At 42.4% G+C, this 22,197-nt stretch overlaps 1 protein-coding gene across 10 annotated transcripts in view; it reads right to left on the bottom strand.

Annotated features, from left to right (window-relative positions):
- Nucleotides 1-12,814: 12,814 nt before the first annotated feature.
- XB1001290.L (provisional ortholog of golgin B1 L homeolog) overlaps nt 12,815-22,197 on the bottom strand; it is a 74,636-nt gene continuing 65,253 nt past the window's right edge. For all 10 annotated transcript variants that reach the window (XM_018257368.2, XM_018257369.2, XM_018257372.2 and 7 more), the window contains 6 exons: nt 21,395-21,541; nt 19,432-19,584; nt 18,357-18,454; nt 17,454-17,588; nt 15,788-15,899; nt 12,815-13,245 (listed from right to left, as the gene is read on the bottom strand). In XM_018257368.2, the coding sequence (XP_018112857.1) occupies nt 13,087-13,245; nt 15,788-15,899; nt 17,454-17,588; nt 18,357-18,454; nt 19,432-19,584; nt 21,395-21,541 (804 nt within the window). In that variant the 3' untranslated portion in view covers nt 12,815-13,086. The remainder of the gene's footprint in view (nt 13,246-15,787; nt 15,900-17,453; nt 17,589-18,356; nt 18,455-19,431; nt 19,585-21,394; nt 21,542-22,197) is intronic.

Here is a 22,197-nt window from a genome sequence, read left to right on the forward strand (position 1 = left end):
TTCTCTTTGGCCAGCTCTTGGATTAGTATTAGGATGCATCTGAAAAAGGTTGTACCTGTTTGATGTCAATAACTGGCCTGATCTCTGGTACCTGCTGCTGATGAACATCTGTCTGCTCTTGGCAACCACCACGTAATGATATCATCTGCTACTCACATTGATCTCTTCTTTTCCCCATCTATAATATTTTCCTTTTAGCCCCCTCTTGGATCAGTATTAGGATACAGCTGAAAAAGGTTTTACCTGTACAAATGAGCCTGATCTCTTGAACCTGCTCCTGTTGAATATCAATCTGCTCTTGGCAGCCACCGTTTAATGACATTATTTCTCTTCTGTACCGAGCTGAGCAGGATTTCCCTCTCCCGCAAGCTAATAATAAAACAGCAGTGACCCTGACTATCATTCTTGGATTTGAATATCAAGTGAGAATATTTAAGGCAAAGCATGGCCGCCCGTATTCAGCGTGTGACAATAATATAACTGACATAAATAAGGTTATGTAACAGCAGCAGAGATATCGTTTCCCTTTCAAGAATGAAAGATCTTCCGTATTCCCCATCCCACTGATAAACCTTGGCCTTTTTCATATGCTAAACCGTGTGTATGTGTATATATATATATATATATACAATATATCAACTTTCCCTTGTTTGTTATATATATATATATATATATATATATATATATATATATATATATATATATATATATATATATATATATATAAATAAAGCACAAACTGACGGCTCAGAGGGAGAAGGGTAATTCACATCTAAGGAACATATAGATCGACTCAGTTGGTGGAACAGAGGGTCCGGGAGTAGAAAATAATGAGGGAGGCCCATCTTGCCTTTAATCACAGATTATTCCAGGCGTTCTCTTTGAAGAAGACGAGGCAGTGTTGCAGCACGAGAGAGAGAGTGAAATAAAAGAGAAGGAAGAAGCTCAGATTCCAGAATGAACAATGACAGCCCTAAACTGAGAGAATAAAACATGAGCTGTGACAGGCAGAGCCCCCGATACAGCGGAACACAGAGCCTTCTCATCATTACTGGACACTCTCTATCCCTCCCACATAGGGAATCAGGGAAAGGATCAGCCTATCAGGGCTTTGCCGTGACAAGCTGAGAACATAGTTCTATTTGAGTATATGTATTCCCTGTACTAAGCACAATTCAGCAGAAACAGTCCCCTAAGTTTACTCATAGTCTGTACAGAGAGATCCCATAAAACTATGTCAGTATATGTATTCCCTGTACTAAGCACAATTCAGCAGGAACAGCCCCTCAGTTTGCTCATAGTCTGTACAGAGAGATCCCATAAAACTATGGCAGCATAGGTATTCCCTGTACTAAGCACAATTCAGCAGGAACAGCCCCTAAGTTTACTCATAGTCTGTACAGAGAGATCCCATAAAACTATGACAGTATATGTATTCCCTGTACTAAGCACAATTCAGCAGGAACAGCCCCTCAGTTTGCTCATAGTCTGTACAGAGAGATCCCATAAAACTATGGCAGCATAGGTATTCCCTGTACTAAGCACAATTCAGCAGGAACAGTCCCTCAGTTTGCTCATAGTCTGTACAGAGAGATCCCATAAAACTATGACAGTATATGTATTCCCTGTACTAAGCACAATTCAGCAGGAACAGCCCCTCAGTTTGCTCATAGTCTGTACAGAGAGATCCCATAAAACTATGGCAGCATAGGTATTCCCTGTACTAAGCACAATTCAGCAGGAACAGCCCCTCAGTTTGCTCATAGTCTGTACAGAGAGATCCCATAAAACTATGGCAGCATAGGAATTCCCCTGTACTAAGCACAATTCAGCAGGAACAGCCCCTAAGTTTACTCATAGTCTGTACAGAGAGATCCTATAAAACTATGGCAGCATGTATATATATATATATATATATATATATATTGGATTTAGATTGTCGGCAGAAAACCCCGACTTTATCGGATTATCCAGCACAGATCACGATGTCAAGGCTTCTACAGACCTCGGCAGGTTTGAGATGGGAATATTTTCAGATTTGGATTTTTAGCAGCTTTGGGGTATGATGATTTGTATGGCGATTTGGCCAGGATTCGGCGGGATTCAGCCTAATCCTTTTGTCTGGCCGAACCGAATCCTAATTTGCTTATGCAAATTAGGGCAGGGAAATCATGTGACTTTTTTTCACAAAACAAGGAAGTAAAAACATGTTTTCCCCTTCCCACCCTAATTTGCATATGCAAATTAGGATTCTGATCCATTTCGGTATTTGGCCGAATCTTTCGTGCAGGATTTGGGGATTCGGTGCATCCCTACCTAAAAGTCAATGTAAAGGTGAACAACCCCTTTAAACAAAGATTATGAGCATGCTGCAGGCTGCACTGGTTTTCATGCAGTCTTGCAATATTATTTGTTACAACATTATTAAGGCAGATTGGGATGTTCGAGGTTCTCACAATTCTGATTTCCTCCAGGTTGTGCTGGTAAATCTTTCCTTATGACTAAAGTGCCTACATCTCTTAAAAGGGAAGGAAAGGTAAAAACAAAGTACGTTTTATCAGAAAGGTCTATATAAAAACACCAGTAAACCCTCAAAGTAATGCTGCTCTGAGTCCTCTGTCAAAAGAAACACCACATTTCTTTCCTTCTATTGTGTAATCATGGGCTTCTGTATCAGACTAACTGTTTTCATCTTAAACCTCCAGGGCTAGGGCTTGAGCATGCTCAGTTTGCTACTCTCCCCCACTCCCTGCTGTAATCTGAACCCAGAGCTATGAGTGAGCAGGGAGAAACTCAGGCAGGAAGTGATGTCACACCAAGCTAATATGGCAGCTGCTATCCTAAACAAACAGAGAGCTTCTAGAGCTGATTACTCAGGTATGGTAAAACATTCTGCAGAATGAATATAGTGTTATGGCTTGTACTATTGCAGCTAAACTATTGGCAATAAACTGCTCCTTCTCCTTTAAAGCAGCTGCCAACACCTACAAGTGAGAGCAGTGAACTGTATTTAACTCTCGGTGCATCCGCTGAGATTGGCTTCTATAGTCATCGCTTTAAATCAGCACTTTATACATTAAAAATACAAATTATACATAGAAAGGCAATCGTAATGCACTCTATAAAATATGTATAGGGCTTGTTTGTTCTCCCCTTTAAATTATACATCCACTTGGTCTTGATTGAGAGATTTTGTAAATAAATTATCGTTTTTTTTCCACTGTTTTGATGCTCAGGGTGATAAATAAATAACATACTCACTCCAATGTTCAATGTCTTATATGAATGGAGTGATCCTGGTGCTGCGTGTGTTCCGTCACACTGCACAATTCAGGGGAGGATAATGGTCCCTGTCTGCAAGCTGATTGGCCAGGTTATTTTACTATAAAAGTTACAGGATTAAAAGGGTTGTTCGCCTTTAAATTCAATTTTAGTATCATGTTGTAAACAGCAGTATTCTAAAACAACTTGCAATTGTTTTTCATGTTTTTTTTTTTAGTTATTTAGCTTTTTATTCAGCAGCTCTCCAGTTTGCAATTTCAGTCATCTGGTTGCTAGGGTCCAAATGACCCTAGCAACAATGCATTGATTTGAATATGAATAGGAGAGGCCTGAATAGAAAGATGAGTAATAAAAAGTAGCAATAACAATACATGTGTAGCCTTACACATCTGTTTTTTTAGATGGAGTCAGTGACCCCCATTTGAAAGCTGGAATAGTTCAAAAACTATTAAAAAAGAGGACCAATTGAAAAGTTGCTTAGAATTGGCCACTCTATAATATACTAAAAGTTAACTTAAAGGAGAACTAACCTCTAAAAACTGTGGCTAAAAATGCCATATTTTAGTGAATTTATTGCACGAGCCTAAAGTTTCAGCTTGTCAATAGCAGCAATGATCCAGGACTTCAAACTTGTCACAGGGGGTCACCATCTTGGAAAGTGTCTGTGACACTCACATGCTCAGTGGGCTCTGATTGGCTGTTGAGAAGCTAAGCTTAGGGCTCGTCACTAATTATCCAGCAGAAAATGAGCTTCCCCTGTAATATAAGCTGATGCTACAGGTTTGCTGATTATTAAATTCTGATGTTAATTGCACTGGTTTCTGTGCTGCCATGTAGTAATTATCTGTATTAATTACTAATCAGCCTTATATTGTGACATTTCTATTCTATGTGTACTGTATATTGTGAGTCGGTCCCTAAGCTCAGTAAGTGACAGCAGCACAGAGCATGTGCAGTGAATCAGCAGAAAAGAAGATGGGGAGCTACTGGGGCATCTTTGGAGACACAGATCTTTACTACTAAAGGTCTGTGGTTGCCTTGGGCTGGTACAGAAGCACAAAACATAATGTACAACATTTCTAGCTACTTCTTTAGTTAGGCTTTAGTTCTCCTTTAAAGGTGCCTTTAAGGAAAATCCAAAACTGAATATCTACCCGTCCTTCCAAGAACTCTCTATACAGCAGAGATGACCCCCTTGTCAAATCTGGGCATAGTTTAGGTATTGACCCCCCCCTGTAAAAATATACATATAACTGTATAATGTTTGTAGACTACATCTCCCACATCTCTGCTGGGAGTCACAGTCCAGCAAGGTTTTGCAGCAGTATTTTCTTTGCCTTTCCCTGTACTCTATACACCAGTTGTTTTCTTGCCTCCTTTACTGCATCTCAGCCACGTTACTTTGGTTCTGTGCCAAACTTCTGCCCGGCTGATTGAACTGCTTGTACTAATGCCGGACCCATGTCCCGGTGAGACTGTCTGGGCTCCAATGTGTTCTGTCCCGTATAAGTCATGTTACCATAACATAACCCAACCTCTGTTGTTTCATAAACACCCAATAAACCCATTGCAAAGAACCGGCGGAGTCACTAGAAGATACTGGGTCAGTTACTGGGTCCCCCGGTTTTCTGATTTTAGGGCCCCCCTATAGCTCTTGGGGCCCCCCAGCACTTGCAGAATCTGCTTCTTCTATAGTTAAAACCCTTTCTGGTTGTTGTTGGGTTAAACAAGAGATATTTGTGTTTCTGTTGTGTTTCTCCTTCGCATGGATCGGGCCAACAGCTGAGCGTCTGGAACTGGAAAACCTTTCAGCCCAGGTTTGGCACAAGGGGAAGGACCCGGTTTCGAGCTTTCGGCGCTCACATCCCGCTGCTTATGGGATTGTACAAAGTAAGAGCCATTGATTGGCCTCGGCCGCTTATTCAATACGGAGCACTTATACCGCGAGGAGAACAAACAGACGTTCAGCAGGACCTTCCGGTAACGCAGAACTTCCCAAGGTCCAACACGTCTCGTTATATAACTATATTCTGCAGAGCTTTATAGAGATTATATATCGTTCCCATCAGCGGAGCTTGCAATCTAAGGACCCTAGGGATGCACCGAATCCATTATTTTGGATTCGGCTGAACCCCTGAATCGTTCGCGAAAAATTCGGCCAAATACTGAAGCAAATCCTAATTTGCAAATTAGGGGTTGGAAAACATTTTTTACATCCTTGTTTTGTGACAGTCACATGATTTCCCTCCCCGTCCCTAATTTGCATATGCAAATTCAGATTCGGTTCGACCGGGCAGAAGGATTCGGCCAAATCCTGCTGACAAAAGCTGAATCCTGGATTCGGTGCATCCCTTCCTATTACAGTCACATACACTAGGGGCAGTTGTATCAGGAACCAGTGGGTTTGGACCTTGGGAGAACCTTCAGGAACCCAATATAGAGACTGGGGGTATTAAACCTAATACTATATGTGATAATAAAGCTAAAGTCCTGTTTAAAGGGGTTGTGCACCTTTAAATTAACTGTTAGTATGATGTAGAGAGGGATATTCTGAGACAATTTGCAATCGGTTTTCATTTTTTTTTTTATTATTTGTGTTTTTATGAGTTATTTAGCTTTTTATTCAGCAGCTCTTCAGTTTGCAATTTCAACCATCTGGTTGCTAGGGTCCTAATAATCCTAGCAACCATGCATTGATAGGAATAAGAGACTGGAATATGAATAGGAGAGGCCTGAATAGAAAGATGAAGAATCAAAAGGGACAACAACAATAAATGTGTAGTCTTTCAGAGCATTTGCTTTTTAGATGGGGTCAGCGACCCCCCCCACTGAAAGTTGGAAAGAGTCAGAAGAAAAAGACAAATAATTCAAAAACTATAAAAAATGAAGACCAAATGAAAAGTTGCTTAGAAGTGTGCATTCTACATCATACTAAAAGTTAACATTTTAAATATCCCCTTAAATTGTACTAAGTTTATACTGAAATTGTGTTTGATAATTGATATTTATAACATGGCACACAGCTGAAATGATATAAAATGTTACTGAACCTTTAAAAGGATCTATTATCAAGAGGAATAAGGCACCGCCAGCTATGCTGAATGCGGCTTATCGAATCCAGCTTCTGATTGGCAGATTAGCCGACTCGGGGAAAGTCATTGAGGTGCTATCAATATAGTGCAATATAATGCAAATCAATGGGGATGTCAATACCGCAGCCCTGGGAACACAGCCCCTTAACAAGATAATTAATGGGTTCTCCAGGCCTTCTACAAAGGTGGCTTGTTAAATGATCTCATAGGGTCCCTTTTTAGCATCAGGAGTCGACCTCTGCTGATTGGGGCCAGACATTTCGAGATATATTGGTTGTATATACAGTGTATATATATATATATATATATATATATAATCATATGAAAGGGGTTGGTGATGTGCAATAAATATCCAGACACTCTGCCCTGCGCCAGAAGCAATGCCGGCACAAGAACTATCCGTAGGGTGGATGGGGGTTTCTTACAAGCAGACAAATTAACTCCCCTGTGCAAAGCCAAACATTGGCTTGAGTGATATGAAGGGCACCAACATTGGACTCTGGGGCAGTGGAAAAAACGTCCTCTGGAGGGATAAATGGCATTTCACCAGCTGCCAGGCTGATGGACAAGTCTGGGTTTGGAAGATGCCAGAAGAACATGACATACATTATGCCAACGGTAAAATTTGGTGGAAGTGGAATAATGGTTTGGGCCACTGGTTCATTTGAAAGAAATGGTACATTCCTGACAATTCTCAGTTTGGGGAAAGCCCTTTCCTGTTTTGGCAGTATCATGCCCCCAAGCCAGGTGGGTAAAGAATGGGTTTGTCAAATATCAGGTCTGCATACTCACAAAAAACTTATAGACGTTTCGGCACACAGCCTTTGTCAAGGGGATTCAGAATCCCCTTGACAAAGGCTGTGTGCCGAAACGTTGGGGCCATTCTCATTTGGCAGGTGTATCCGCTTCTTGTTCTTTTTTCTGTCTTGTGTGCAGACCTGATACTTGACATGTTATATGTGGTTGCTCTGTAGGGGTGACTTTAGGTTTTTTGCACCTCCAATTGCATTTTGTTTCTTTATTTTTTTAAATGAGTGTGCCCTCCATTTACCTATATTTTTGTAAAGAATGGGTTTGCTCAGGTGGGAGTGGTAGAACTCAAGCGGTGTTGGACTGGCCCGGCGGGATACCGGGAAAAAACCCGGTGGGCCCCAACCCTTAATGGGACCCCAGCAGTGCCGTCTCCTGATCAGATTCAGAAAAATAAAGTTTTATTTAAGGCGCCGTGCAGCGCCATCTGCACCTATAGGCGCGTCATAGCAGGGGGTAGGGGTCAGAGGGGGCCCTGGACATTAGTCCTGGTGGGCCCCAGGCCCCCCAGTCCGACCCTGAACTCAACGACACAGAGTCCTGCCCTCAACCCAACTGAACCCCTCTGGGATGAATTGGAACTGTGAGCCAAGACTGATCCCACAAATCAGTGCCCAACCTCACAAATGTTCTTGTGACTGAGAGTCCTGCATCGAGTTGGGTACCACCGGAATACCCGCAAAGTGATCGGGTCTTGGGCAAAAAGTCCCTGATTCCTTGGCCGTGCGGGCAGTCCGCGGGTAACTAAGCTGGGTACCCAACAAAGGTGCGGCCTTGATCCCTTGTGGTTCTTCCGGTTTTGCATAACCCCCAAGTCAGAAGGTTAGTTGGCCTATTTTGGGCGCGGTATCGGGAACATGCGGATTAAATTGCGGGTTCAGGTTGTGGGTATGGGTCGGGTACGGGTTTCCAAAAATGGTCCACACAGGACTCTAGACTGAATAGCTTTACAGCCACTACCTGGAACAGAGTGCTGCCATTGTGTAGATTATCTCCTACACAGCAGTTCTACCATGCTTTATGGTTTAATTTCCAGCTATCTCTATAATACAGCATTGTGACCACAGTAGTCCAAGATTATTCAAACCTCCAGTTTGAGATTTTGGGAACTTGGTAAACCCGGTCCACTTACTGTATAAAGAAACCTTAGCGGAACCATAAATGGCTGGTTTCCCTTTATAGTTATTAGAATATGAAAACACACAGATGTAGAAGCGCCCTAAAGAAATTGAGGGAGCAACATTATCTGGGATAGGATGTCCTATTATCACATCAGTGCCCTTTTATACAAATGCAATGATGCAGCTCTATGTTGGTATTTGCTGAGTGTAATAGAAGCAGCAGATGAAAGGGAAGCTCCCAGATGCATCAATAAAACAAGCAGCATGTGGGCGCCACTAAATATGAACATTTAATTTCTGTTTCCGGAAATAGGTGCCAGTCAGCGCTTGTGTAAGCACAATCTGGGATAGGACATGAATATTTTAGGAGACAAATCTAGGAGAACAGCAATGAAAGGAAAGTGCCGATACATTGTTTGGGCTGCACAACTTTAGAATTAAGAGTCAGCGACGGGGAAAGCAGCCTGATGGCTATTATAAGAGTCTGATGATGGGAATTCTGGGCAGGGTGGGCTGTGGCATAAGTAGAGGGAGGTACAGGTGGGGTTCAGTTAGTTACCGGTTGGTCAGGAATTCTGCTCTTCTGTTGTGGAATTAGTGGCACTTCCTGCTTTCCAGTCTCAGACAGCCAGCAGGTTAGGCTGCAATAAGCATGTATTTAGGAACATGCGTGCAGTGCCGCCATCAGGGGGGACAGAGGGTAAAGCTGTACCGTGCCTAAAGGGGGGCACGGCTATGCTGGAAAGTTCATGCGCTGCTGTAGACCTGAAGTCGCGCTAAAGACCCAAAGCCGCACCAAAAAGACCCAAAGACACGAAAGGAGCTAAAGCGCAGAAGCTGTGAAAAGTCCTGAAGCCTCAAAAGGAGCCTGAGGTAAGTTCCACTGAACACCAATGTTTTTTTTTAGTTTTATTGAACCCCTGGCCACCGATTATTTTTTTTAAATATTCTATGGGGCCCCGGAGCACCAATGTTTTTGTAAAAACTTTTTTTTTAACTTAGAGGGGGGCCTTGGGGGCAGGATCTGAGGTGGGTAGGCACCAGGGGGCACAAAAATGTTTTGCTGTATGGGGCCTTGTGATTTCTGATGGTGGCCCTGCATGTGGGTACTAGGGTTGCCATCTTTTTATGACGCTGAGAGGGGCAATGATAGGACCATGAAGGGGCGGGCTGGTGATGTCAAATGGGCGGGACAATGGTGTAGGGGAAGGGATGGTGCTGTAAAGGGGGACAAATCAGCGACAGAAGTATGGGCGTTAAAACCCTCTGAAAGCAGGGATTTTGGGTGACTTAGGGGCAGGACAGGGCAGATACACCCTGAAATTGACACAATGAATACAATTGGGTCAGGAGCATTTCCCCACCCAACTACAATTATGCTGGAATCATAGGAAAAACATGGTGACTGCACTTAGCCCACTGCACTGGGTCATAGAGAACCCCTTACGTGCCGGGCTTATAGGGGACAATTGGGAGGGATCACCACCTGCAGGTGGGGCTGGAAACTGCACGGTTGGCAAAACGCCCACAACCTTCCCATTCCCTTTAGCTGATCATCTCACATCACAAGCCCATGCAGCGGCTGCTCTAGGATTAGCGCTTCCCTGTTTGACATTTGGTAATGGAATAAATACAAAATTTTGCTCTTTTTTTTTTTTGTTTCTTTTTTTCTTTATCTGAACAGAGCGGAGCACGCACCCAACCCGCATTCCTTTTATCCGTCACACCTGGAAGGAGGATAAAACAAGTCCATCATGTTAGAAGCTTTATGGGGGGCTGTGCTGAAGGTTTAAGGCTGGATGATTAATAAGGAGGAATGTGGAGTGGGGAATCGGCTTTTCTCTCCTGGAGCAATAACAGCTGTTCCATGAGGCTGTAGAACAAGGTAAAAACCCTCATTAGCAGCTGTGCTTAATGTTCTAACAAGAAAGCCGAGTGGTTCCTACAGCTAATGGACCTTATTATTATTAATTCTGCAGCTCATTGGCCCCTGTCCAGGGCCCTTCCAATCCAACAACCTGCCCAACTGATCTCTGCTGAAAATTGGCTCCCGGTAAGGGCACACGGGCAGATTCAGGGAGATAAGTCGCCCCGACGACAAATCTCCTCTTATTCGGGGCAACAATTTCCCCAAACTGCCTTTCCTCGCGGCACAAAACGAAGCACCGCAAGTGCCATCCCGCCGGCGATTTTTCATTCTAGCCGGCGGGAAGGCAGTTCGGGGAGATTGTCGCCCCGAAGAAGAGATTTGTCACCGACTTATCTCCCCGAATCTGCCCTTGTGCCCTTACCCTAAGAATTTCTCTGAAATTTGCTGAAAAAAACCTCAAAAACCTGCTTTTTCTTTTGCACCAGGAAAAAACACCCACTAACTCCATTGCATTTGACATGAGAAAAAAATAAAAACATGGACAAAGTCTGGGGTGTACAGGACCTCAAGGGCCCCCCTTCCAGTTTAAATTGATTTGACTTTTACAGCTTTCCAGCTATCATGGGGGTCACTGAAACCGGCAGCCAAACACCAATGGCTCTGCGAGGCTACAAATTCAGCATCGGATTTTGGCCGGGGGTCTGGGACTTCTGCACAGGGGCCTGTTTACTCCCAAGGGCCCTCTGCCCCTTCCCAAATATGTACCCTCGAATCTCTCAATACAGCCACAATTGGGGCTGGGGAGGTTAGGGAGCAGTACAGCAGAAAACAGGGCCTTGGGGAGCGGGTCTGGGTCCAAAATTGGGGTTTTCCCGGTGTCTCGCCCGCCCAGTCAGACCCTGCTCCAATACATTTGCTGAAATTGTGCAAACTTTTCAGCTTACCGAACCAGGGCAATTTTTGTTCATCACTGACTTTATTTCTTTATCTAGGGTCTTGTCCTTCATTTATTGCCTATTATATACATAAAGGCTTTCTGGATGCAGGTTCTGCTGCCCACGGTCCTGGAACTTTCTATATTATATTTAGGGTTGCCAGTGCTTTAATCGACGCGTTTTGCACCACCAAGGGCAGCATTATAGGGGTGCGATGAACTGGGGGACCCTAGCATTACGCTAGATTTCTGAGCTGGATACGCAGACAGAGAAATATGATGTTAAATGGGAGTTAAACCATCTCAGCTGCTTCTGGAAATCCTCAGATGACTTGTTTTTCGGGGCAATTCTCCCCGTGCATTTGTCACATCCCTCCCGGCAAAATTCATGAATTCCGAAAAAACCCTTCATGCATGGGAGGACGGTCAGAAGATAATTTTCTATTATTTAGTTTGTCGCACGGCAGTTCTCCAGTTTGGAATTTCTGCAGAGCTGTCTGGTTGCTAGGGCCCAGTTTACCCTAGCAACCCGGTTTAAATAAGAGAACATATCAATAAGCACAAAATTGCAGCCTCACTGAGCCTTCAGAAGCACAAAGGACCTGGAACAGGTAAGCCAGAGATTTGGGACACAAGCACCGGCTGGTTTAAAGGTTTATTTTCAGTTGAGAAACCAACAGATCAATAAAGGAATTTGTTTTTTATTGCACTTTAAGTTTCCCCGTCACACACTAAGGAGCAAAGAAAGACCCCATGGCAGAGGGCATGGGACTTTGTTTGGGTCCAAGTCCTTAAAGGGATACGGTGATCAAAATAACTGTATTGGTGCTGGCGTTTCGGAGAAATAGGGGCTTTGAAAGTGTATTAAAGGGATACTGTCATGGGAAAAAATTTTTTACCCCCAAAACGCATCAGTTAATAGTGCTGCTCCAGCAGAATTTTGAATTGAAATCCGTTTCTCAAAAGAGCAAACAGATTTTTTTATATTTAATTTTGAAATCTGACATGGAGCTAGACATATTGTCAGTATCCCAGCTGCCCCCAATCATGTGACTTGTGCTCTGATAAACTTCAGTCACTCTTTACTGCTGTACTGCAAGTTGGAGTGATATCGCCCCCCTACACTTACCTACAACAGTGTAGATCGATGTTCTACATTTAAGGGCGGCAGACGAATATATATTGCGTACAGCCCAGGATTCATCAGGCCAATCTGCAAAGCTGCTCTCACTGGTAACTGCTATGATGTCAGTATCCCTTTAATGCATGGCCCTCTTTTCAACTATAACTTTCAATTAAAAGTTCTTCGTAGAGTTGTCGTTCTTTGCACCTGGAAGGCGGGGAAACGCACCAATCCGCCCCCCCTTTAGACTTTTATAATAATATCTGCATAGAGAAGAAAATATTTCCCCCCTCCCCCACCATTTCAAGTAGTAATCATCCACAAACACCCGAAAAAGCAGCAATTTCTATACAGTAGGAGCTAGAATTTCTTTTAGCAAATATAATAGAATCTATTATAGCACAACCGAGATATACAGAAGTCTTAGTTACAGTCTCTACAGTGTTCTATGTACAATCACACCCAGTGCAGGGCATTCGAGCAGCAGAATACTGAGGGTAAAGGAGGAGAGATGCATGAGCTGAGCTAATATATATATATATATATATATATATATATATATATATATATATATATATATATACATTGCTCTGCTTACCAGTCTGTACTGACCCATAACCTGTAGTGAGTGTGAAGCAGCTGCACCTGTATTACCCACAATCCCCTCCTCCTGAACTCGTCACCCTGCATGCGAAAGTCAGTAGTGATAACCCGCAGTGTCCCGCACTCCTGTACCGCTCATTCCTCTATGCAGTGCAAAATCCTTTGTGTTGCAGAGCCTGTCCCAAAATCGAGACATAATACCTGTTCAGTTAACCCTCGAGTAACCGCACAAGCCTGGAACCGACGCCTGACTATAGCACACCAGTCAGGCACATAAGGACGGCGGCGTGTAACACCAACAGGTATCCCAGGAAAAGGTAACGGGTTTTCGACCTGGACGTCAACAACTTGGAACAGTACAGGCTTCGACCACGCAACCACCTCCGTAGAGAAAGTGCTCCTCCTTTCATCTAGGGGGGAAAATAGAATATTTATATTACATGATACCGGAATATTCAGTATATCAGATATTGGACAGCACTGCTTATTTTTAGTAGCGTTTTCTCAAGGGGGAGGGGCCTTGATTAAAGCCCTCCCACTGTAGAATTTATCTGCAATTAGGGTAAAGGATAAAAAAAAACTTTAAAATAAGTGAATGTAAAATGGATGAGGGTGCTATTCGATGAGCTTTTGCAATTGACATTTATTATTTATTTTATTTTTTCCTCAAGATATTAAGAGATACATGTACTGTTAATATAAATTAATTTTGTTACAACAGCGCCACCTGCTGGTCATTTTCCCACCAGTCTGACCACCAAGTAGTCAAGGAAGTTGTCAGGAGAAAGAAAGAGGCTGCTCTGATGTTCTTCTGCTTAGGAAAATAATTAGAAAACTTTCACAAATCTTTCCTAACCAGAAGATCATCAGAGCAGCCTCTTTCTTTCTCCTGACAACTTCCTTGACTACTTGGTGGTCAGACTGGTCAGAAAATGACCAGCAGGTGGTGCGGTTGTAACACAATTCATTCATATTAACTAGGGATGCACCGAATCCACTTTTTTGGATTCGGCCGAACCCCCGAATCCTTTGTGAAAGATTCGGCCGAATACCGAACCGAATCCGAACCCTAATTTGCATATGCAAATTAGGGGTGGGAAGGGAAAATATTTTTTACTTCCTTGTTTTCTTACAAAAAGTCACGTGATTTCCCTCCCCGTCCATAATTTGCATATGCAAATTAGGATTTGGATTCGGTTCGGCCAGGCAGAAGGATTCAGCCGAATCCGAATCCTGCTGAAATAGGCCGAATCCTGGCCGAATCCCGAACCGAATCCTGGATTCGGTGCATCCCTAATATTAACAGTACATGTATCCCTTAATATCTTGGAATAAAAAGAAAATAAATAATGAATCTAAATTGCAAAAGTTCTTAGAACAGCCCCCTCATCAATTTTACATTCACTTATTTTAAAGGTTTACTTATTCTTTAAGGCCACCACTTGGGGAAAGAAAAACCCAAAAGCTTCCCCATACCTTGAGTCTAGAAGGTTGGTGGCTGCATCACATGAGGTTTTTGGCTTCCTGGCTGAGATTGCCAAGCCAGGAAAAAGCACTGAAAGCTGTACTTGGCATCCACTGGGGATGATCCTGGTCAGTGATCGCCACCAGAAAGCCCAAAACGGGGTGCAAAGTGGCTGAAGATGGCAACCACCAACTGAGAACATTGTGACAATGTAAAGGGGATACCTGGTGTTTTCAAAGGGCCACCAATGAGCCACCTTTTGTGGTTGTGCTAAAAGATAAAATTCTACGGTGGCAGGGGAGGGTTAGTTCTCCTTTAGGTTTCATATCTCACACTTAATAAATTAAATTAACATATAGATAAGTCCTAACCAAAAACACTTTACAGAACAGGCCCCTTAAGTCATAACATTTAGGGGGTTATTTATCAAAATCGGAAGATATTTAATTTTTTTCTGAAATATACTCCGCACGGGTTATTTCCCCTTATTTATCAATACATTTTCCCAAAAAATTATAGTGCGGGTTACATCACGAAAAACGTACAAAAATTAGAACCTACCAGTTTTTCGAAGTTTTTTTTTCCACTAAAAGTTGGGATTTTATAGTTTTTGGCATTCGGACTTTACGAAAGGACCCCCCTTAATGATGGGGTGGTTCACCTTTAAGTCAACTTTTAGAATGTCACAAAACTACTGATTCTAAGCAACTTTTCAACTGGTCTTTTTTTAAAAACAAATTCTCTGTAAGGCTACAAATGTATTGTTGAGGGATGCCCCAAATCCACTTTTTTGGATTTGGCCGAATCCTTTGTGAAAGAATCGGCTGAATACCGAACTGTAATTTGCATATGCAAATCAGTGACTGGGAGGGGAAAAAGAGAACGTGTGCAGCTAAATATTTTTTTACTTCCTTGTTTTGTGACAAAAAGTCACATGATTTTAAGGTTTAGGATTCAGTTCGGACAGGCACAAGGATTCGGCCGAATCCAAATCCTGCTGAAAATGGCCGAATCCTGGCTGAATACTGAACCGAATCCTGGATTCAGTGCATCCCTAGTATTGTTATTGCTGTTTTTTATTAGTCATCTTTCTATTCAGGCCTCTACTGTATATTCCAGACTCTTATTCAAAAGAGTACATGGTTGCTAGGGTAATTTGGATCCTAGCAACCAGACTGAAATGTCAAACTGAAGAGCTGCTGAATAAAAAGCTAAATAACTCAAAAACCACAAATAATAAAAAATGAAAACCAATTGCAAATTGTCTCAGAATATTATGCTCTTAATATACATCACACTAAAAGTTAATTTAAAGGTGAATAACCCCTTTACTATTTGTGGAAGTTCCTGTGTCCCCCTAAGATTATTCCTAGAGAAAAGAATATTTAGGACATTTACCCATCGCGGCAGGAATCAAATGGAAATGATGTAAATTCCGATGCAGCAGCCGCTCCCTTGGGATCGACTCGTGTGTGTTTTACACTAACCTTTCTAACCATGACATGCTGCGCAGGATCAATTATCAACGCTTCCCGTTCATCATCCGACTCCATCTGAAGAGAGAACTCGTAATCTCTGGATGAAGTCTTCATTTCCAGGCTAAAATAAAACAAGAAATAGATCATCTCCAAGTTGTGTGTGGGTTTGAAGCATCTGCTGTTCATTCACTGATATTTTCTAATTTGGGATAAGAGGAGGAAATTTTGGTGTGAAAATCATGAAGGCTCGGCTTTGTAAAAATGCCAAGGAGACTAATGGCAAACTTGTCATGCTGAGATCTGCTGTCTCTTTAGTGGGTTCCTGAATGAACATATCATTAAGCCTAAAATTGGGTCACACAAGTGATGTGGTTGGACTTCACTCATTGGCTGAGTTTTTAGGCAAACCCTAACAATGTCCAAATGGATATCAGACAGCCAGGAATTGTTATCAACTGACGAGTGACCCATGGATGGGGGAAAAAACCCCCAAAACACCAGGACAGGTGTCGTTTCTGGAAACCCGTTATCCAGAACGTTTCCCATTTTATTCTAGGGATGCACCGAATCCACTATTTTGGATTCGACCGAAGCTCCGAATCCTAAGGGAAAGATTTGGCCGAATACAGAACCTGAATTTGCATATGCAAATTAGGGGTGGGAAGGGGAAAATATTTTTTTACTTCCTTGTTTTGTGACAAAAAGGTCATGTGATATCCCTCCCTAGCCCCTAATTTGCATATGTAAATAAGGATTCGGTTCAGCCGGGCAGAAGGATTCGGCCGAATCTCAATCCTGTTGAAAAAGGCCGAATTCTGCTGAAAAATGCAGAATCCTGGCTAAAAAACAGAACTGAATCTGAATTTGCATATGCAAATTAGGGGTAGGAAGGGGAAACCATTTTTTACTTCCTTGTTTTGTGCATCCCTTTATTCATATACTCCAAATTTTGATTTCCTTTTTGTCAGTAATAATAAAACAGTCGCTTGTACTTGATCCCAACTAAGATATAATTAATCCTTATTGGAAACAAAAACAGACTATTGGGTTTATTTACTACTTATATGATTTTCTAGTAGACTTAACACATGAAGATCCAAATTACGGAAAGATCCCTTATCCCAAAACCCCCAGGTCCTGAGCATTCTGGATAACAGGTCCCATACCTGTACCAAGTAGTCGGTGGTACAACTACAGTCAAATGACCCCATGTTGGGTCGGTCAATATGAACCCCACGCAATACAAATACATTTCCTCCAACAGAAGAAATGAATAAATAAAAAGGGGTGCGTAACTGGTTACAAACCAATGTTTAGGTTGCAAAGCAGAGTCCCTGAAAATAAAGGGTAAGAAACACAGCATGATTTGATGGACATGATTTGTGTGATGTAATTCATTTAGCACATTTTTATTGGCTTATAACCATGTAACAAGCTTCTCCTTTATTGGGCAAGGCTTTGCATGTACATTTTATCGGTCATTATCCCTTTAAAAGACGGACTGAGTAGGTGCCCACTTTGGCACGAAACGCGTTAGGCTAATGCATGTCCTAATAAAGATTTTTTAATTTTAAATATTACTTGGGCTACTGCTTTACCAATAGCGGGTCTCTTCCCATTTTGATTTTTCATTTACTCTAAGAAAGACAGCAGCAGAAAACGGGGTATAGCAGACCTTTTGTTCTGTTGCTCTGCAAGCTGCAGAGCATCTTCAGCCGCCTCTCTCAGTGCCCTTTCCTCTGCTAATCTCTCCGACAGATGTGACAGCTCTTGCTGAATGGTGTCGTACAGATGCTCACTCTCCACAAGCCTAGATCAAGCAAAGAGCAGACAAACACACAATTATAAGGCCGAGGAGTGTTTAAAGGCGGCTATAGAAAAGCCAAAGCTGAGGTCATCATCCCATAGGCCAAAGTGGTGGATCAAATCAGAGGTAGAAGAATTGTCCTTGATCTGCTGAAGCCGCAGCCTTGTGCTGAAGGGATATTCTAGCAGACCAGAAGCAACACCGTCCAATTCTTATCCAATGGGAACACAGGAGATCTTTTGGGGCAAAAGGGTTAAAAACGGCTTGAGCGTATTAGTGATTAGATTCTGCCGGAAATTGAATTGAAACCTTCGAGGAATAAGCAAGGAATTCTTGCACCAATAATGTTATTCCTCAAACGAGTGGCAGAATGTTGTAACCCTGTATCATTATTAAAAGGCATGCACTCCATCCACTATTTGGGATTTGGCCTAATTCCTGGACCCTTCATGAAAGGTTCTGCCCAATACCAAACCAAATCCTAATTTGCATATAAACAAATTAGGGTTGGGAAAGGAAAAATTGGCTAAAAAAATAAACTTCCTTGTTTTGGACGAAAAGTCATGTGATTTTCTTTCCTGTCCCTAATTTACATATGCAAATTAGGGTTCGGATTCAGTTTGGCCAGGCACAAGGATTCGGCCGAAAAGGCTGAATCCGAATCCCGGATTCGGTGCATCCCTAATTATTATACAAGATGAAAAGTGAGAGCTTCATGCTATAACAGAACAGCTAATTAGAGAGAGGGAGAGAGAATTGAGATTCACAAACCTTCTTCGTAGGTCGATGAATTCAGAATTTTCTATTTCCACCAGGACACTTGCTCTCTCCTGAGGAGCACCAGGGGGAACTTGAGCCTGGATGTCACTCTAGAGTGAATAATAATATCAGGGTCAAAGATAAATTAGGGTTTTGGACAAAGCAGCCTATGTTTGGCCCTCATGCTCTTCTTCTGCGGTGGGAGATACGAGAATTATGGTCCTGTATTCCCATAGGTCTAAATCAAACCATAAATTATAATTCTATAGAAACATGCAGTTCAACTATTGTATGAGCTAGGCCATAGACAACCTACACACCCCCAGCAGGTACCAACCGACAATGGCGTCTGTGATTCTAAAATGCAGAATATGTTGATGGAGGAACTAAAACTGCCATTCCCAGACACACCGTTTTGTTCCCCTTCATCATCCTCGTCACCCAACTTCCTTCTGTTTTATTCCCTATCGCATTTCACTTTCTGTTTTTTCACTGTATTGTTATACTAATGATCCATTATTGTTTTTAAACTTTAGGGAAATGGCGGTGATTTGAATACGAGACTGGAATATGAATAGGAGAGTAAGTAATTCCACCGGCACACAGGTCTTAGTTGCAAGCAGGGACAACCCTTGCTGTATTTTATTTGCGTGATGCAACGTTTAGGGCGTGATCCCCTTTGTCAACTTGAATTACTTATTCTGAAGTTTGTGGGTTTCCGAAGCCCTCTCGGCCGGGCACCGGGCAATATACGATTTGGAGAGCCAGGGTGTGCAAGCTGGTAATTATATCTGTTTCTATATGAATAGGAGAGGCCTGAATAGAAAGACGAGTACTAAAAAGTAGCAATAACAATAAATTTGAAGCCTTACAGAGCATTTGTTTTTTAGATGGGGTCAGTGACCCCCATTTAAAAGCTGAAGAGAGTCAGAAGGAGAAGGCTAATAATTGAAAAACGATACAAAATAAATAATGAAGACCAATTGGAAAGTTGCTTAGAATTGGCCATTCAATAACATACTAAAGGGTAAACCACCCCTTTAACTTAAGCCTGACCAATAGACAAAAGGAAAAGTTGACGACCCACCTGATTAGTAACCTGCAATGCCTGGAGGTCCCTCTGAAGTTTGTAGTAGTGATTCTGCAGGTCGCTGTATCTCATCTGAGAATCCTTCAGTCCTTGGGTGACCGTATTCAGCTGGGCCGACAGCATTGCGTTCATCTGCACCGATTCCATTGCCTGAAATGTGAGCATTCATTGCATGAACATAAGATAAGCTGAAATAGGAACAATAGGAAAAGAAAACTAAAGCATCCCCCCACATTAGGGATGCACCAAATCCAGGTTTCTTTTCGGGATTCGGCCTTTTTCAGCAGGATTCAGATTCGACCGAATCCTTCTGCCCAGCCGAACCAAATCTGAATCCTAATTTGCATATGTAAATTAGGGGCGGGGAGGGAAATCGTGTGACTTTTTGTCAGAAAACAAGGAAGAAAAAAATGTTTCCCCTTCCCAGGTTCGGATTCGGTTCAGTATTCGGCCGAATCTTTCGCAAAGGATTCGGGGATTCGGCCGATTCCAAAATAGTGGATTGGGTGCATCCCTACCCTACATATTTAACTGAGTAATAGAAAAGTTAACCGATAGCCAGGGGCGTAATTAGATGCTACTGGGCCCCACAGCAAATTAATTTAAGGGCCCCCAACATATACAGAGGATGTTATGTTTTACCAATATATGTTGCAGCTGCCCATTAATTAGGGCCCCTTATACCTACTGGCCCCCCTGCAGCCGCAGGGTCTGATTACTCCGGGCCAATAGCTAAACTCCAATGATAAAACAATAGCTATAGGGAAAACAAGCTGCCGTACTAATTATCCAACTTTCCCTTTAAACTCAGCTTGTATGCCAAATATACAAAAAAAAGGAACTATCATTTTGCAAGAAATAAAAACACATTAACACCTAAAAATTTCAGTTATACTTTAGCTGCCCGTATAGCAGAACATGAATATGCATGCAGGAAAATCCAACTGTTTTGCCATTCAGGGCATCATGGTAGGGACTGGCAAGGATATAGGGGCAGTGCAGTGAGAGAGCTCCCTCTTGTGGAGAGAGGAAATCAAGATTTAAGACATGTTTACGCTTTGGTGTAAAAACAAACACACACCTACAATAAAGGTTTATCATGTTACTATATTAACAAATGCCAACATGGCTATGATGAAGCTTAGAGAATTTAAAGGCTCAGGCCTAACATTTTCTTTGCCAGAAAGTCAAAATAGAGCTAAAGCCTCTCACGTTGACCCTAAAACCTGTCTGTAGTATAATAGATGGCAATAAACTTTTATTAGATTACAGCTGTACCATTATACAATGGCACGCTAATAAGATCGGGGCAGGGACTAATGTAATTGAATTATAATCCCAAATAGAACACTAAAGAATATGTTACCCCTCTATATAAAATATAGCAACATTTGTATTGTGCCAAGCTCCCCCTCACTCCTGCAGAGAATGGGCCAGTCATCAAACTTGTTTTGGACTTTGCGGATCTTTATTCATCGTTCCTCCACTGGATTACCAAATCAAGATACACACAGATTAGTGCTGTAACACTTTGGGGACTGCACTGAATTTTTCCATAGCTTGTGGCGCTGATCTATAGTTGTATCTTGAAAAGGCAGGAGGATGCAGCTATGATAAGTCCATAGCGGAATCATTGTGATGGAAATCGTGGAGCAACACTAAAGTGGTCATACATGCAAAGATCCCAATATGCCCCAATTTGAGGTGGGCGATAGGCTGATCAGATCCTGGGCCCTAGGGCCCAACAATTGGATCTCAATGACTGGAATATAGGTCGGAGCAAGGATCTCATCAACGAGCCAATGTGGTCCTCACTCCAACAGGATTTTTAAACCTGTCCGATAGATATCTTTTTCGGACAGATATAGATCAGGGAGGCCCGTCGAAGGGGTCAATAATCTCCTGACATTGTATGTCGGCAGTTTTTATATCTTAAGAATCACAGGTCTCAAGAGGTCACCTTGGAGTTGATCTGCTGTATGAGATGGTCTCTCTCCTTTATCTCCTGAAGGTATCTCTGAATCTCTGGCTGACCACTGACATCCATAGATGGTTTCACCTTCTCTGTGCCGGCTGTACTTCCTACTAAGGCAACCCTCTCCACCTCCTGTAACAAAAACAGCAACCCTCATCTGTTATCGGCCATGTTTTGTGATGATATCTGTTGTGAGATCCTTTTTTGGCTCAGGTCAGGCTTAAGTGCCCTAGGGGGGCTTTGGATATGGGGCTTTTCCTCTGTAGGCATATTACAGCAGGTTGAAAAGCATCGTGACTGCTTATGTCTTACAATGGCTTTAATGGGAATGGCCGGACAATCCATAGGGTCTAACAAAATCCATGATAGATTGGTACTCGTTCCTTTAAAAGAGAACTAAAACCTAAAAATGAATATGGCCAAAAGTGCCATACTTTATATACTGAACTTATTGCACGAGGCTAAAGTTTCAGCTTGTCAATAGCAGCAATGATCCAGGACTTCAAACTTGTCACAGGGGGTCACCATCTTGGAAAGTGTCTGTGACACTCACATGCTCAGTGGGCTCTGATTGGCTGTTGAGAAGCTAAGCTTAGGGCTCGTCACTAATTATCCATCAGAAAATGAGCTTCCCTGGCTGTAATATAAGCTGATGCTACAGGTTTGCTGATTATTCAATTCTGATGCTAATTGCACTGTTTCTGTGCTGCCATGTAGTAATTATCTGTATTAATTACTAATCAGCCTTATATTGTGACATTTCTATTCTATTTGTACTGTATATTGTG

This window comes from Xenopus laevis, chromosome 4L (genome assembly GCF_017654675.1).
Source record: "Xenopus laevis strain J_2021 chromosome 4L, Xenopus_laevis_v10.1, whole genome shotgun sequence".
In the NCBI taxonomy this organism is placed as follows: domain Eukaryota; kingdom Metazoa; phylum Chordata; class Amphibia; order Anura; family Pipidae; genus Xenopus; species Xenopus laevis.